The sequence below is a fragment of the Filicampus tigris genome, chromosome 1 (genome assembly GCF_054856515.1).
Source record: "Filicampus tigris isolate MCC_2025a chromosome 1, RoL_Ftig_1.0, whole genome shotgun sequence".
Classification (NCBI taxonomy): domain Eukaryota; kingdom Metazoa; phylum Chordata; class Actinopteri; order Syngnathiformes; family Syngnathidae; genus Filicampus; species Filicampus tigris.
In genome coordinates, this window is record NC_141217.1 from 15,447,215 (window position 1) to 15,465,922 (window position 18,708).

The 18,708-nt window shown below is 40.9% G+C and overlaps 1 protein-coding gene across 1 annotated transcript in view; it reads left to right on the forward strand.

Moving 5' to 3' along the window:
- The window catches only part of kcnd3 (potassium voltage-gated channel, Shal-related subfamily, member 3), a 103,177-nt gene that overhangs the window by 80,747 nt on the left and 3,722 nt on the right, over window positions 1–18,708 (forward strand). Inside the window, exons 3-7 of the mRNA XM_086054106.1 lie at window positions 5,725–5,893; window positions 14,612–14,713; window positions 15,642–15,674; window positions 15,822–15,914; window positions 16,993–17,246. Coding sequence (XP_085910232.1) covers window positions 5,725–5,893; window positions 14,612–14,713; window positions 15,642–15,674; window positions 15,822–15,914; window positions 16,993–17,246 — 651 coding nt within the window. The remainder of the gene's footprint in view (window positions 1–5,724; window positions 5,894–14,611; window positions 14,714–15,641; window positions 15,675–15,821; window positions 15,915–16,992; window positions 17,247–18,708) is intronic.

The following is an 18,708-nucleotide window of genomic DNA, read 5'->3' on the forward strand; positions in this document are numbered from 1 at the left end:
AAAATAACATAAAAGTGACAAACAAAGAATAGGCTACACAACTACAATCAATGCAAGCATTCTCTCTCTAAAATATGTGAATACTTTGGATTTACCTGGTTTCTGCATGTATTGGTCATGAATTGCGATGTGATGCCTTTATACCCAAATAAATGTATGATGGCTTCATATTACATAAGCACAACAAATTGATGAATAACTAGTTTAGAAATCAGAGGCTAGTATAAATTGTTTCTTCAGATTGCTAAATGGCTAGCAATATCTCAACATTTTTAGCAAGAAATGAAGTCAATGCACATAATTGCTTTTGCGGGCCATATAAAATGATGTGATTGTGCTCCTTTCCCTTGAGTTTTCCACCTGTGATGTAAACATTCACAGTGCAAGAGTTGAATTTTGGACCATACTTTGTGGCAAAACTGTTTCAGTTCAGCTACATTCTTGGAGTGTTTGGTGTGACGAAATGACTCTTGATTTCTTTTGACTGTTGTCCGGTTGCATCGCCAAGCTTCTGTCAATTAGCTTCAAATGGCTGGCATATGGTCGAGCGTTTTCCTTCGAAAATGTCTTGAAATTTAGGAATGCATTTTTCTGTCAATGATAGCAATGCGTCCAGGCCCTGAGGCGGCAAAACTGTCCCAAACCACAGTGTCCCCTCCATTATACTTGACGTTTTGGATGAGGCTTTGATGGTGGTGTGCACCACCCAAGTGTGTTTTCATTCGCCCACACAATGGCCTGCCAGTTACCCCATGGAATCTCTGTGAGTCTTTTGCAACCTTCAAACCTGAAGCAATATTTGTTGGGGACATCGGTGTTTTCCTCTGTGATGTCCTTCCATTATAGCAATTATTGTTGAGTGTTTTACTTGTCATACAAAGTAAGTTTGTGATGTTAACATCTGTCAGAGATTTTGTAAGTGTTTGACCAACACTACACAGGACGACAACTACTAGGGAGAGGAGCAACAGCGCTGAACTTTCGCCATTTACACAGTACAATCTTTCTTGTCTTACTCATCACAGACTGATGAATGACAAGGCTTTGAGGGATGCTATTGTAACCCTTCTGAGATTCTTGCAAAAGTTAGCAATTGTCACTTGTAGGTCTTCTGAGAGATATTTTGTGGTGATTGGTTTCTTCAGAAGAGCAAACTCCAAACTGGTGTGTGCTTTTGAAGGATAGGGACGTTTCAACCAACACCTCCAATCTTGCCCGTCCTGGACGGACACCTATTTTGTGGATGGACGGACAAAGGATGAGAAGTCTTTTAAAAGGGATGGACTAAGCAAGGACAGAAGTGGGTTTTTGTCCATCCCTCTATTTGTCTCTAACCAGGTCAAGTACCGACTTACAGTATGTGTTGTGTTGGGTTCTTTTAAAAAGCAAGACTACTGTTCTCGTCTGCGATACCAAGGAGCCGCCTTTATTAAATGACTGCACAACACTTGATGTGCGTTCCCTGCAGTAACATTGCAAAGGCATAGTCTGCCCTCTAGTGGTGGACACATGGATTATCCCACGGGACATTTCACTGACTGACAGAAACACACTCAGCCTGTTCTATGTGTGTCATGGGAGTAGGAAAAAGGTGGATAGCAATTTTGTTTTGTTAACTAACTTGATCCCTTTGTATGCGAAGTATGCCTTTGTGTGGGACATCTTAAGACCGTAAAAATCTCTGCCATCGCCTACATACACTAAAACGACCTGGAAGTGGAAGTCGTTCGTTTCCTCCTAAAATAACCTTATTATGCAATGATTATTGTATTGCCAAATAATGAAATAAAAACTGAAAACATATTGCGTTATAATGAAAAAGTTTGGCAATAAAACGTAATAATATTATAAAGCAATTTTAAATATTCTTTTGATGTCCCATGGTGGGCTCTGGTCAGGTGACCAAACTGCGTGAAGTTGGACTGACAGAATGTAAGGACCAAAGCGCTTTAAAAAGACAAGGACGGAAGGGTACCAAGGGCGCGGATGGAGGATGGACCAGCAAAAAACGGTAAAGTGTCAATCGCTGATGTTCACATTGTGTGTCCATAACGACAGACATTTATACTGCAGTTGTTTGTGTGGTATTGGTTTATAAAGACTGTATTTGTCTCTTGTTTGGATTTTGATAAAGATCAGATCACATTTCCTGACCAATTTATGCAGACAACCACAGTAGGTGATTCCAAACAGTGTTCATATTTTTTCTTGCAGCTCTATATTGACTTTGCTGCTCAAATTCAAACTATGCCGTAATTCTTCATTCGTTATTATTTTTGTTTGCATTTATAGTACGTTTGGATGATTTTCTTTTTAATGGATGAGTCGTACTATCCTGCCATGATCAATAATCTGTCAACCCTCAGATCAACTCTGCTAAGGCTGTCAATCACACCATCACAAAAGCACTCGGGCCCCCTCGGTAACCCACACTCCATTCTTCATCGAGGTTATAAATTCAACACTGAGACCTGGATGTGCTGTAACAACCCTGACCTCTCACCTCTATCTGTATTTGTGTTTGTGCTTGCATCTCACATGTATGTACACAGGCAATGTGTGCATTTGTTTATAGGTGAATTTAAGAATCTCTTACCACCCTTAGCAAGAGGAGCAAAAGTGTCCTGGCGGTGCATCTGCAAAACAATCTCTCTCCGTCATATATGCTTCCCTTTCACTGCTTATTCATCTTTTCTCTGTGTGAAACATTTGGCTCATTCTCCAGCTCCAATGTCATCTTCCTGAGTCGGAAGCAGATGCAAGAGCTCATCCAGGCAGGAAGGAAATACATTGTATCAAACCTCGCTTATCACACACATGCACTTTTATCATGCTACGAGTTTTTTTTTTTTTTTTAATGTGTGCAAATCTTTATCCGCGTGCCATGTATAATGGTTCAGAGATGTTATCATTGGAGACAGGCCAGCTTGGCTAAATGGGGGCGGCAAATTGACTATAGTATTAGAAGAGGAGAGCCTCTATAAAGCAATCTGATCGCATCCCATTATAGACGGCTTTCAGATGAATATGATTAGCTTCTCATTCCTCCTAATGGGAAGATCTTATGAAGGGGGGAGGAGATTAAATCTGATGCAGCCCTTGTTATTACCTAATTTGGGTAAAAAGACTATTAAAGTTCTCGGAGCTCACGATGAATACTTTTCGTTTTCTGCCTTATAGTTCACCATGTGTAGGGCTTGTTTGGTTCGACTGAGCATTTTTACATCTCATTTGGTATGCCCGTCGACTGACTCTTTTCAACAATCTAAAAATTATATTTCTCATTACTAGTTTGTGACATTCCAATTGTATTACTCATTGCCCCTAACGATGTACTTTTTGTGCATCAATCTGGCTCATTTACTGTATATAATATCAGAAGGGGCAAGGTCCACATTGGCGTGCTTGGATGAATTTGGTGTGAAAGGTTGACTGCCTCTTAGCACTATCAGTCTTAAGACTGGTCAGATTGAATTTGTTCCTCCTCACGTACAGGCATGTCTGTGCCACGCTGTGCGTTAATAACTCTTGCAATGGACAAGATTTACTGTGCTGCGCTCAAGGTTATTGAAGGCTGTGCATTGCAGACACATCAAAGAAACAATGCGTATAGTAGGACTCTACATTGTGTTGTTGTGGAGACCCATGAGAATGTACCTTATATTGTTTGGCACTGATTTATGGACTGTTGATGGACAAGAACCAACACACAAATACATATTATAGAAATGACTGTGAAGAATGACTGTTATACGTTTTTTTTAATTGTTTCCCCAATGAACACACCATACAGTACATAGTTATTTCTTCATATTAGGTACATGGATTGATATACTCTGTTATTCCTTTTGAGTTCAATCAAGACTCAACTCCGTTCTTTGGTTTTAACAGACATTTAATGTTGTCTGCATTTACAGACACACGACTTGTCTTCTAGGCCAAACTCCTGCCTGGGTCTTCTTGGTACAGCGCCTCTTAGGGCTATCATGTGCATCAACTACCTGTGACCCTAGAACAACGGCATATACACATGGAACAAAACATTTCCCTCTCTTCACTATGGTTTTAACCCAAAATAAATGACCAGAAAATTATAAATTATTTTAACATGAAATAATGTCTTTATTTATTCTCGTTTTAAGCCAAATTAAAACTATGGAATAAATGAAGGAAGTAAATGAGATTTGCCTTTGACGACAGCTACATACTCCATTGGCTCTAGATCACCAGCCAATCACAGGATGATTGTGAAACTTGAGTGGGAGTTGATCCCATTGCTAGCTGCGTGAAAATCAGATACCAATGTCATGGCTCAGTATATCAATTTATTTGAACTCTTGACTGCTTATCAGGGTCGTAGGTGAGCTGGAGTCTAACCCAGCTGACTTTTGGCTACACTGGACTGCGCGCATTTGTAACAATTTCAATTTCCAATGAAGTTGCAAGATGTGGAATAAGCGAGAAAGAGGCAGACATGCCGCACTGCCTAAATCAGTTGTTGGCTGTAATCAATGCATATGCCTTTAGTGTCACACAAGTTGCATTTGGGTAAAGAATTTATATTTGAACATTGTATGACATCATGAATCATGCTCGAAAAGACACTGCTTTAAAAATGTTTTTTTTTTAACTTCAAATATTAGCTTGCATTCCTCATACTACACGGTCAAGATTGTATCATGCAAACAAACAAAGAGAAATGGAAGCACATATGATTGAAGTAGGGATTTGGTGGAGTCCTCGATGATTGCGCCTTATGCATCTTATCCCCACTAGAGCTCCCTCACCACTGAAGTATATTTTTATTTTCACCGTCTGGCACATCACCTTGCTCTCTGCAGGGGTGACAATGATGAGACAAAGGCAAGGCTTTGCTCTATTTTGCTGCTGTCTTTCCGGCTCGCTCTCAGCTGTAAATCATCTTCCAGCCTTTCGAGCCGAATCAAACCGAAATTCATGAACAATGTATTCAATAAGTTGCTTTTCAGTTTTAATGTTGTTCTACTTTCCTTGCTACTATACTTTTGTTTGGTTAATTTCCATCCCCAACAAACCTGGTTTACGCACACAATTGACTAGTGAAAATTCCAGTGTCATGTTGGTCCTGTTGAGCGTCGATCTTTAAACATTGCATTATAATTTGGAATGTGTTCTAATTCATTGGGTAGGACATTGTTTAAGGCGAGAAATACTACTTGTAAAATAAATAAATAAAAAAAACTACCAGCAGTTTTTTTTCTCTAAAATTATATATTTTTAAAACGTTGAGATTCAGAACAAAGAACGATTCTTTTTGTTTCCTGGTGCTTTCTCAACATTTCCTTCATCGATTGTCTGACTCGTGATTCGATTTCTCCTGTGGGAGAGAAAATAATGTTTGCTGTAATTATTTTGTCTGCCTTCTGCACTGACAATGAGATCACCTCTGACTTGCAGATATATCACACAGAATTAAGCTGAATAACTTGGGAAACTTTGCCGTGTGCCTTTAAAAGTTAATGGTGTCTGTGAATTGTTGAACTCGTGAATGATGTGCAGGGGCCCTGCGGGAAAAGAAAAACTCTCACTTTGGACTCCTCCACATCATTGCCATTAATCAAAATGACCTTTTTCAAAGGCCCTTGTCAGTCATGGGTGGATTGTGATGACTTCATAGAGGTTTCTCTCTGCGTTCACTACAAATCTGTCTAAGATGTTGTCTTTGTCCCTGTCACCCTCTTGCAGGTATGGAGATATGGTTCCAAAAACCATTGCAGGGAAGATCTTTGGTTCAATCTGCTCTTTGAGTGGGGTGCTGGTAATCGCCCTGCCTGTTCCTGTCATCGTGTCCAACTTTAGCCGCATCTATCACCAGAACCAGAGAGCAGACAAACGGCGGGCGCAGAAGGTACAGGTGAACACCGTTTTTATTTGCTTCAACTGGGCTCCAGAGGTTTGGACCTCCAGACCTGCACACCTCCAGCCCACAGCGCAGTTCCGACTTCCTCCAGATTAGAGGACTGCGCAGGTTTAGGGTCTTTTTTGGAGATGGACGTTGTGTGTAAAACCCACACGTGTAAGACTGTATGGTGATGCACCACATTCTCTTCAGACATACATTTGACCATCCGGAGTTCCCCTGGTGTTGTCTCCCCTTGCGGATATGCTAATCAATAGATAAATAAATTCCTAAATTATATGAGGGATGGGCAACTGAAATAATGGAGGCTGCCACAATATTTCGTCAGTGCTACTTGGGGGTCACATAGAATCATACACTTCCTCAACATATGAATGACAAAAATGCCATTTAATGGACAAAATATCTAGCGGTCGGAAAATACCAAAAATCGGAATATAGCTGACACCCATTGAAATGAGTTGGGTAAATTGGGGGGGAAAATATTGAAGATGGGGGGGGGGGGTTCTTCAGTAAACGCTAATAAACCTCCAGGATTTGTTTCAGCCCGTATCTCACTTAGCGGTGAAGGCTTGCGGGTTTTAGCGAACTTAGCGAATGTTGTTTTCTCTCTCTCTCTCTCTCTCTCTCTCTCTCTCTCTCTCTCTCTCTCTCTCTCTCTCTCTCTCTCTCTCTCTCTCTCTCTCTCGGGCACGTGGAAGATGTCCAATTTGTAATTATTTTTAATTTTCACGTGAATGGGATGTCTGATGTATATACAGTATACAATACAATGTACTTAGTGTGCTGCCTGTTGCCCATCCCTCAAATCAATCAATGAAAACTGTTTTTAAACTACAACATTTGAAGATTCAAACATACTGTATATGGGATATAAATATGCATGTCTTTTTAGTTTCAGCCTGAAGACATGAAAAATAATTGTGTTGCTGTTGTCTGCATGTGACAAATTTGTTCGCAGCATCAGCTGGTCCAAATACAAACTGGGGCTGCTAATCATAGTTTGAGGGCAAACCTGACTGTCCTCATTCTCCTGTAATGCATCATAGTATTGTTTACACAGAGACATAAATCCATTCATATTTCTATTATCAGAGTGCTATTGATTTAATACTTGAATTAATGTCGTCGTAATTTGCGTAGAGCTGCACTGCATCATACTCATAGAGCTGTTTTCAATATGTTTGCCTTTCTGGATAAATAGGTTAACCAACATATGTGAAGCAGCTCTAAGTAGCGGTGTCATTCTATGCCACTGAAAAGTATAACCACAGAAATAAAGACATGAATCTCATTTATTCATTGTGCAGGTATACCTAAAAGAGGTAGCCAGTGATTGTATGCTGTTGATGCAGACAACAAAGAGGAGGTTGGTGACAAGGAAGGCCAGAGGCAAAGTGGAAGCAGTCTAAGCAAGCGTAGTAGCAGGCGAACGCTAGAGGCGACAGGAGGGCCTCCTGTGTTCTTTCCTGAAATAGCCCTCACCCAGATGAGGTGCGATTGATTTCGAAGGTCAAAACATGTCTGTCTGTCTGTGAATGGGCCCTGATAGAGCTTTGTCCGCTCGGACTCACCCGGAAACAAACTAAATGAAATTTTTTAAATGGTAACAGGCGGCGATGTGTAGTACGACGTGAAGCAATCCTTGCTTTGGTGGTGGTGAGGAAAATATATTAAACGGCAACAGGTAGTTTGAAGGGCAGTGCACTTTTGACATCATCGACCTCAGTCAACTTGATTGGCGGGATAAACCTTGATACAGTTTGTACAGTTGGTGCTGATTCCCAACCACTGTGCCTCGGCACATTAGCGTGACATGAAAGATCATCAGGCGTGCCGCAGGAAATTATCCAATCATCCGAGTTTGAAGGAGATTCAAAGGAGATTTATCTTATCGTAATTCTACCTTCAAAATACATTTCCAAGGCATAGTGGGAAACAAAGATTTTAGGCTTTTCAAAACCAAAACTCGAGGATCCTGAATAAGACTTGGCCAAAAAGAATAACGAGCCAAGATAATCTCCCCTCTCTTGCATAAATGGACAAAATGAACAAAATGATTAACCTCATGTGCATTGTCTGTGGTTAGTTTGTGGCAGCCTCGCGTCATGTGAATGTGGTTTAACAAAATATTAAACACAGTGGGCAGCCGCATGTCACGGCGTGACGGTTTTGGCCTAACAGTTCTCCAATGACGAGCTGCTGCTTCATCCCCATCTGTTCTGTTGCGCTGCAGGCGGCTGTCAGGATTTAATGATCTTAATGTTTCCATACAGCGGAAAGCTACGTGAAGCTCTATTACAGATTTAATGCAGAAAAAAATACTTTAAAACCTGCACATGAATAACTGTTGAAATGAGGCTGTTATTTTAAGCTACATTGTGTTGTTGCATTAAGTGGATGGGGGAGGGAAGAAACTTAAACATTCGATACATTTGCATTTAATATGGAAGAGGTTTTTGTTCTTAGGCATTTCTTAAGGTACATTTAACTTTTATATGCAATACATGTTAATGAAATAATTTAAAGAGGAAGTCAACCCGAACATATTTTTCTCAAGAATATTTTCTAGGCAGAAGCACTAGTTGAAACAAGGTAATATGATTAATATGAAATATGAGTTAAGCACCAAAATCCACCTGTTTATAGCCATCTCAGGGGGCGGCCATTTTGTCACTTCTGTCGACTGAAAATGATGTCACAGACCCTCAGGGCTCAGATAATGACCAATCACCAGAGCTGAGCAGTCCGTCCCTGGGCCGGACCGTTCGGACCCTCCGGCCCGGCCGGATGCCCATTTTTGGGGGTGGGGGCTGACAAATTTTAAAAAATGGCTGGACTAAGAATGTCTGGACTAAACATGGCCGGAGGTGGATTTTAGTCCGGCCCACAAGGGTACAAAAACGAGTGGAATAACTCTTATTCCAGAAACGCAATATTAATCAGAATGCTGTGTTTTTCGACTTGTGGGCTTGCATAAAACATATTCTTAAAACAAATATGTTTGAGTAGACTTCCGCTTTAAGTATTTTTTAACTTTCCTATATTAAGGCACAGTGTTGATATATCAAAATGAGTGTGTTATAGTTGATTACAATAATATCAAATTGGTTTTATTTTTAAAAATCCCGTCTTATGAACATTATTGTATTTTAAAGTTGGTTGTATTTTAAATGTTAGCAGGTGGAGAGCTAAGTATTCTTTTCCGTGGTACAATACTTGGTGTTAAAAGCATGAGAACCACTGGCTGTCCCGGGTCACGAGTAAACTGCTGCTTTTCCCAACTCACCTTTGAGGACAACGATTCACACTCTCATTTCCGCCCATGGACAATTTTGTTTCCAACATCCCACAATTCCCGTTTTGTGGATGCTATTGTGACAAACACTATGTCCTTATCCTCTGTTTAGACTTCTGTGCTGCAAATATTCCAATCCACTCTTGTATTATGTATTGCAAGTCAGACAGCTTTTACTGCTGTTTTATAGCAAGTAAAACGACCATGTGTTCAGCTCATTACATGCTAAATCACAAGAGTTTAATGTGCTTGGAATACGTTGGCAGACGAGATTCAATCGCTATACACGATGACCACTTCAGAGAAACAACTGACGTTATTACCTTTGTATGTTCGATTGCTTCGCTTCTCAGTCAGTGCTCAACCCCTGCTATAAATGACTTTGGCACGTTATATACAGTATATCCATATGCCAATACCATCCACATTACAGTGTTCTTTAATGCTCCATAACTTTAACAATATGTGACCTTTCCGAACATTACGCCAACCAATTAGCAAGTATAACTGGCCATTAAATGCAGTAGTGTACCTGGCATTACCCACACGGAAAATCCATTCTACCTCAGATAATCTCCTGGAATAAGTGCATTAAACTGTTCCGTATTTCACAGTATTTCAAGGTCGAGGCATAGGGCAGCTAAGAGGTCTCACAGATCAAGTTTGGTGTTCCTGCCTCAACTTCATTTGCTCTCTTCTTGCGTTCTATTTTTTTTTGGCCTGTTGTGCCGAGCAACCCCCCTTCTGCATCCATCTCAATTCAGGTCTAATTGTTATTAATTCTGGGTCCCCGTTACAATTAGCCATCCTTCTGGCTGGCAGTTGAGAGACAGCCCAGATTCCTCTTACTGCCAGAGGCTGCGCGTGGGTAGCATCCGCAGCTGCAACACAAACTGTTACAGTTCTCGCTAATCTGGCCCCTTGATGGCATCACTAGCATTGCTTCTGACTTCACTGACTTCAAAGTTCCCTGACTGTCCGTATGATTGCATGATTTAATCGTGAACAAAGTGGCCAATCTGCCGAGGTCAAATTTAGCATGTTCTTAAAATTAGCATAAAAGTAATGATATGCAAGATGGTCCTCATTATCATTCTGCATAACCCGGCAAGCTATAGTGTAAATGGAGAATCACAAAGGCCAAGGAAAGATGAAGGATTAAAAAGGGGATAGGGAGCAGGGAGGAAATTTTAATTATCTTCAATTTTAGCTGCACCCAAGGTACGTGTTCACCTGTCGTACTTATGCAATTAATCAATAATATTATTATTTCATATTAATTTATATTCTTCTAAAGTGCATTCGTTAATGGTGTCCTAAATAATAATGTTGATCATATTGCTATTATCAGTAGTCATGCTATTGCTACAGCAAATGTAGCACATCACGTGCATGTCTATAAAGCAACAATGAACCAACACAGAAATACAAAAATACAAACAAATGAACCAGACAACCAGGCACACCTTGGCAATTATATCATGGAGCCATAAATCCCTCTTCTGGAATGCAGGTGTTATTGTGTCTGTTTCTGTTTTTGGACTTAAAGACCCACTAAATTGAGATTTGTACACAATTGTGAAGAGTTTAGGCTCTATTTTCGTAAACAGGTGCACGTGCGCTCGGCGTAAAAACCGGCACATCTTCATTTTCATGATGGGGCAAGTCTAGTTAAATGTGTTTGATAATTTGGCTGATTGCGCTGTGCCTCGTTGGGCATTCTGGCGGGCCATGGGCCTGTAATAGAAAACTATTATTATTACGATTACAAACTATTATATATACGGTGACGCCGGAGATTAACCCGCAGCCGGCGCATCGAGCAAATATGTGACAGAAAGTAGACCAGACCTTAGACCAGCTAAAATCAGGTCTAAGTTGTGGTGCAGGTGGTATAACGCCAAAGTGGTGGATTTGATCAAAGTGCTCCCAAGTATTATGAATATTATGTTAATCATGTGTTGGAACACAAAGCATTGTACGTATGCACACGTGCGTCCCTGAAGTGTCTCTTTTCATGTGGGTCGACACACTGACACAACAATAGGCAAGGAAGTGACGCCGCAGATGAGCCCGTAGCTCGCCCGTTGGCCGAGAGAAGTCCGATTAGTTTGCGAGCTAGCTGGCGGATAGCGCCGCTCGTCGAAGCGTGGGATATATTCCAGCCACCAGAGGGTTAAAGCAGATATATTAAACATGTAGCGGTGTGTCAGAATAAGAAAGATGCCATACGTGGTGGTATTTCATTGAAAGTAGGTAGCTGAATGGGGTGTAGTTTTACTGCTTTTTTTATTAAGCATTTTTTGGGGGAAACATTAAAATTGGCAGCGTTGTTTACACTCTTGGTGGTGTGTCAAATTTACAAGACTTGTTTATTCTTGCTTTACAAGGATTTTAAGTGCCAATTCAATTTAATTGTGTCAGACAATTAACTGGAGTGTGTCTATTGCTCATGTTTAGGTATCCTAACAAATGGTAACATCGTTATTCTATTAAAGGCTTTGTCACCTCACTAAACATCCACTAAACACTCTGAATATTTGCCTTGTCCTGCACTATAGCTTGTCGGATGCATGACCTTTCAGACCCAAAGAGCTTTGATAGTACAGTACATATTAGCTAATTACTTCCTCAGCCACATATAAACAGTCTGTCACTTGGTGAGAATGATGATGATGATGGCATAGCTGTGGTCCATTTAAATGGTGGTTTGGTCTCCACTCTTCATCACTCATGAAAACTACACACTGTCCATGTTTAATGAGTTTAACATTGCAGTGTTTATCTTTGTCACAGTGAAAAGATAATCACTGCCAGTGACTGCAGTTGGACCGCCACAAGGTTAACACTTTGTTTTATTATTGGACAGAATGTAGCACGAGCACTTTTATTATAGTTAAAAGGTGTGACTATGTAAGATATTTCAAAACATTGTGCAAATCTACTCTTACATAGCAGCCCGTTCTGTGGCATTGTGAAAACTAAATATACGTTGTGTGTAGGTTTGAAATTGCTCTTCAACACATATTTACAATGTGTTTATGAGTCTGGTCATAAAGTGTGTGCACGTGCGAGGGGGTGTGCGAGTGTGCGTGTGTGTGTGGGGTGGGGGCTGTGTGCGTGTGTGAGTGAGTGCGCAAGTTCCCTCTCAAACTACACGTACAATTATTTGGCATTAGCAAGTGATGGAATGTTTTTATTGGGATAATCCTGATTTGATTCCATCACAGTAAGATTTATATATATTTTTTTTTACTGTTTTGTCTGCAGTACACTCACCCGTGTTAATGAAAGCCATCCGCCCATGGTTTCTCACGCTCTAGTAATACATCGGCCTGTAACTGCACTTAGGTCCCAAAGGCCCAAAAATCTAGCTGGGCTGCAGAAAAAATGAGTTTGTATAGCCCGGCGTGTTCTTAAGGTCCACTCCACCCTCATACATCCGCCAATGCTGCGTCGCAACCAGTCACTGGAGAGACAATCCCAATCCCAAAGCAACATAAAAGAGTTATTAGGGAAGTGCTACACTGCAGTAATGTTAGTGGGTTAGAGAGACAGAGAAGAATTGGACAGCATCGGACAAAAGATTAAAGATTCCTTTGAAGAAGTTGCATTAGTGGAGCATCCCTCACCAAAACAATCATGGCAGGTTTTTTTTTTTTTTTTTGCATTTTTGCATTATTTTTGTGTCTTAAACAATATGTTCTATGCAGGCCCACTAGTTGAAATATGGCATTCTGATTAAGGTTGAATTTGTGGATGAGTTAAGCAGCACAATACACCCCTTTTTAGCCATCTCAGGAGGCGGCGATTTTGTCACTTCTGCCGACTGAAAATGACATCACAACTGCTCAGGGCTCAGGTAACGACCAATCACGGCTCAGCTTCAGAAAACAGGTCAACCGTAGTTGACCGTCAACCGTAACCTGTAATTGTTTGCTTTTTAATGACAACACATTATTAACTATACCGTGCTGAACTTGTTCTACGTCACCCACTACTCGATCTGGTTCACTTGAGTCTCTTCACTCATTGTTGATGGGGAATTCAGACTACTGATTCAGTAAAATGATGTGACTCATAAACCAAGATTTAGGTGTTATCAAGATCTAATTATTTGGCATTTGTCCAACAGCAGATAACCACATATTTTGAATAGTATATGACTTAGGATTTCAATTTGCTCCAGTAAGACCACGTGCTGGTATCATCCGCATCAACTTGTTTTATCTGGGGTACATGTGGAAACCATCTCTGTTGATACTCAATTACCCCATGCGCTGATGCACGGACCACCCTCCAAACAAGCACACCACACCGTCTGCTCATGATGTGCACAGCTCTCAGTATACATGCAAGCATTTTTTTTTATGAATATATATAACTCACTCTAAAATTCATTGGCGGAACAGCAATGGAAGATAAGATTTGCCCATGCTGAGGAGGTAATTTTTTGGGGGACGGACACTTTTAATGGAATACTCTTGGCCTATGACCCCAAACTTCAATGTTGTTCAGAAGCTTCAACTGCATTCTGACACGCGCTAACGCAGCACTGTGGCTTTACATTGGATGAAAATCCTTTGAAACCCATGACTTCCTATGACAACACCCAATAATGTTATGTTCATGTTCAGTTCATGCATAGCAGTTCATGATTGTTTGTGGGTCTTCTGTTCCGTCTGAAATAAGCATGTGGTTAAGATGAAGCAAATGGTCACTGTTATTAAGAATCTGGTAATACTAGCATTGAGTGAGCTGAAATGCATGCACTCCAGTAGTGATGGGAAAATTATGCTTCATGAAGCACTTGTGATATATTTTACTCCTCTCTATGGTGTACTTGGTTGAAAGACAAAGGTTGGTGCCATGGAAATGTCGCGAATTCCCACTGCATCTTTAAACCAAAAGTGCCATCTGGAGGAGTTTAAAAATTACCACAAGTTTTTCATGAAGCTTCATCCGTCCATCACTACACTCCAGTATGCTCTATAAATGTGACAAGTAATACCAAAAAAAAACTAAATGGACTTAGGTACTTGATAACGGTCTAGATAAATTAGATTCACTGTTCATTTGCTGCACTTCTCCGCTTAATACTTACAGGGTTTATCTGCACCAATCCTAGCTGCTTCTGCTCTCAATCATTTTCTACCCAAGGAATGTGTGTTGTCATGCGGTGTCCATAAATCATTCATAACTATAGCGGGAGATCAGAGTGAGTTATCACAGGAGATCAGAGGGAATGATCTAGCACCATATGTTTGATTTGATCCTGAAGATTTCAACTAATACATGAAGCATGTGAAAGTGCTGTAGCTCATCGGTGGGATGTGTCAGAACGATTCCCCAATCGGTCTCACACCGGAGGTGGTGCAGCCTCCAAATGACATTACTATCCATGTCTCCCGCAGAAAGCCCGCCTGGCCAGGATTCGAATATCCAAGACAGGAAGCTCCAGTGCCTTCCTCCACACCAAGCGCAATGGCCTATTCAATGAAGCGTTGGAGCTCACGGTAAGACCAGACAAACTCTTGCGCTTCACTGCTCCTTACAGTTCTATTGAAAGGGCACCTAAAGCCAAACGTCTGAATCTCTCTTTCTCAGAAATACGGGTCTCAGCAGAAAAGGAAAAAAAAAAAAATGATTGAGTCAGCTCTTAGAAATTGGTTATCATCAATTTCTCCAATTTCTTGGCAATATATGTTATGCATAACTGCTGCATCCATAGGTCATCTTTGTGAGTTTGCCTGTCTCTTGACACTTTAGTCGTTTTTGTCATCACATTACATCATCCTCCTTACTTACAAGAAAATGCTAATTATATATATATATATATATATATATATATATATATTAGGGGTGTAATTAGATAACTTTAATTAAAGTTATTAAAGGTGTATTATACGTACAACACTGTAAATAATGTTAACAAATAATGTTTTGCCTGGTTATACAATTTTAAAATTATCTATTGGGTCAAAGAATTTGTTTTTCTCCAGTTGTTGGAGGGTATACTCAGACCATGGTTGCTTGTGTTGTTTATTTTAGTTATTTAATTTAGTCATTACTTTATGTCCAACCACCACAGAAGCAGAAATATTGCCCTCTTATTCATGCACACAAACACATGAGTGAAAAAGAAATAATTATGGAAAATAAGTCGTTATTAAGTCGCTGGAGGCAGCCTTGTCAGAGAAGGAGCCAGAGGCAAAATGTTATGTATGCAATGTAATGCACTGTACATCCATTAGGGGCACAAATCAATGTTCTGGCTCCATTGATCTCAACTGACGTGCCTCCAGGGTTCACGCTGGTAATGTGACCCTGCTTCTGCTGCCTGGCACGTCTGAGACTGTGACAGCTTTCTGATCTTAGCTCTGAACTCCGAACTCAAGTCTAACTCAGCTTGTCTCTTCTTTTTGTCTTGCTTTCCCATTAAAGCAACTTCCGTACAAGATGAATCTCTCTGATCAGGTACTGACATGACATCACACTTTCATATTTGATTAGTGGTTTCCTTCAAGGCCAGACAGCCTGTCACTCATATTGGATTGTGTGTGTGCGTGTGTGTGTGCGTGTGTGTGTGTGATGGGGGTGGTGTGTATGTGTGTGTCAACACAGGGTTCAACTGAGGAGGAAAAACAGTTGAGTAAGTCCACCTCTCTACTAGAGAGCCAGCACCATCACCTGCTGACCTGTCTGGAGAAAACCACCGTGAGTTCAAAAATGCAAAATATTGAATCAACAGAATGATCTTTTAACAATTGCTAATAATCTTTTCATTATAAGGACTTTGCACCTCCTCCAAGGATGATGCCAGATAAAGTCAAACAGTCCTAAGTTGCAGTCAGTGCATTACACACCACTCCCTGTAGGTGGACATTTTTGGTTGTCCAGCTATCAAGTGAAGGAGAAGAGCCATGTCTTTTGTAAAATATTTTTTTAGAAAAAACACACACACGTCTCCGAAACTGTTATTTGTTTTAGAGAACGTGTGAAAGATCGGATTTCACGAAAATGTTGTCAAGGTCACGTGATCCACAAGGTCAATTTCAAGGTCAAATTTAGGTCAAAAGGTAAAGTTACGAAAATATGCACCAATCTTATCAACTGTTTTGTGACTATTGACCCAATAGTTAGTAAGGGTGCTCTGTTTTGCCGAGAATGGGCAAATTCATTGGGTCATAGTTCCCAAGCACCTGCTCTGATATGCTCCCTGCTAAAATTTGAGATTTAGTGTTGTGCCATCACTATCAACAAGTACACCAAGTTTCATTAAAATCAATGTCTGCTTGGTTAACCCCACTAAGTGATTTGGCATATAAACGACCCAGGATCAATTTTATTAGCTTAAGCCTATTTAGGGCCCTATTTTCGTGACCAGCGTAAGTCTAGCAGTCTAACAGTACTAATTGGTGGCGAAGTTTGCTTTGGTTTAGGTACTTTCCTTTGTGGACGCAGCTAGAAAAGGGCATTTGTGCTGTTGTGGGAGTGAACACAGCCGACTTGTTTCCAGCTCAGTGAAAAGGAGCTTCATTCATTACCTTTAAATTCAGAGAGGAGAGGCGCATCCATGAAGAAGATTTTAAAAATATGTTTATAAGGAAGTGCAGGCAGATGATGTAAAGTTGGCCAGGGCTGTCACGCATCACCACAGTCAAGTGGCCCTTTAAATTTATATTAAAAAAAGAGATCTTGAGATGCTCCCTACAAACCTCTTATTGTGGGCATTTGACAAGCTCTGTCCAAATTTTAACTCTCTTCTTCTTTATTTGTCTCTTGATTGCCATAGAACCACGAATTTGTGGATGAGCAGTATTACCAACAGAGCTACCTGGAGGCGGGACTTCATAATTACCCGTCTCGAAGCCCGTCCCTCTCCAGCCAAGAGGGTGTTACGGGCACTTGCTGCACCCGCAGGAGCAAGAAGCACCACAGCCCTTTACCAAATTCCAGTGAGCCGGCACACATGCAGCCTTTGACGCACGCTCACCAACAAGGCTTGCAGGAGCTCAGCACCATCCATATTCAGCCCCTCAGCACCAGGTGGGACTGGCTGACATCGACACTAATATGAGTGTGGGAAAATGAATCAGGGGCGGCGGTGGTGGGTGGTGGGTCTGCCTAACAGTCAAAAGGATCCCTGTTTGAGTCTTGGGCATTTCTGTGTAGAGTGCATGTTCTTCTCAGGGTTCTTCTCAGTGCTGAGTATGGTGTAAAGCATCATACTTACACGGTGTACGTAACTCATTCACTGACAGACATTTTCAGACCCACTTTTACCCGAACGTTTGGAAAGATTTGAAAAATATATAAATAAGTTCCTGGAATTGAATGGCTGGACTGTGAAAAGACAAATAAATAGGTCAATGGCAGTGAATGAGTAGTAGTAGTACAAGTATAGACACATTTGTGACAAAAACTATTAAAAATGCAAAAAAGCAGAGGACCGACTGGAGTCTTCTACTTAACTCTTGCATGGTGTTCGGGTCTGTGGGACCAATGTTCAGTTTTTAGCATCATTTGTACTGGTGCAAACAGCTTTTCAAATATGCGAATCTGCACGGCCAATGTTAATTTTATCAGTGTTATCCGGTCCTGTTTTTGTCACCTAACCGTAGTCGGGAAACGCTGGGGAGAGCTTTCTCCAAAGCCGGAGTTGCCTCCCGGATCGTGGCCGTCGCACATTGTCAAAAAGGGGGAGCCCAGTCGCCCAACAACACACATCAGAGGGAGACAAGGGTCTTCCGCCTCACACATGCGGACAATACACCCACGTGTCACGCTCAAACTGTCACAATACCCAAACATGATGTTTACTTTTTTTAAAGCTGATTTCCAATCACTTGACACCAGCCATCGGAAAATAATGTGTAAGATTATATATGGATATGTACGGGCAAATTAAAATTTTCGTAAAATTCAGTACATCCCGGGGTTGACAGGTATGAGATATGAGTCTGAGTAGGGCTGTTCGATTAAGCGATTTTGAACCGAAACAGAAGTTTCTGGATCAAACGATGTTAAAAACGTTCAAATCGGCACGTTCGATTTTTTTATTTTTGGTGTATCTAAGCCACTGTAGTTTCCTCTGCATTTCCGCTTCCTCCCACGAGTGCGCATACCTGAAAAACTACAACACCATCCATGGCTACCGGCGATTCTGCTACAGGCAAGTGAGTGTTTAGTTAATAAATCAGGCAAATATAGATCTGTCGTGTTGTGTGTGCTCCGTACAATACAACCCGCGAGCAAGTAACTCAACGTCTGAAAGGCGTCCCTTTTTTCCTCCTCTACAACGGACCTCTGGTCCAGCCGGACTATGCATCAGTTCTTTAAGCTTGACAGTGCACTTTATTATTGAGTTACGGTTTTGCACTAATCATTGATTTATGTTTAAGTAAGACCAGGGAGAAAGGTGAAAGTTGAGTTCTCTGCTACTATACAGTGCTTGGGTATATAACCTCGTATAACCTTTTTTTAAACTCATAAATTGGTTATCGTTTGT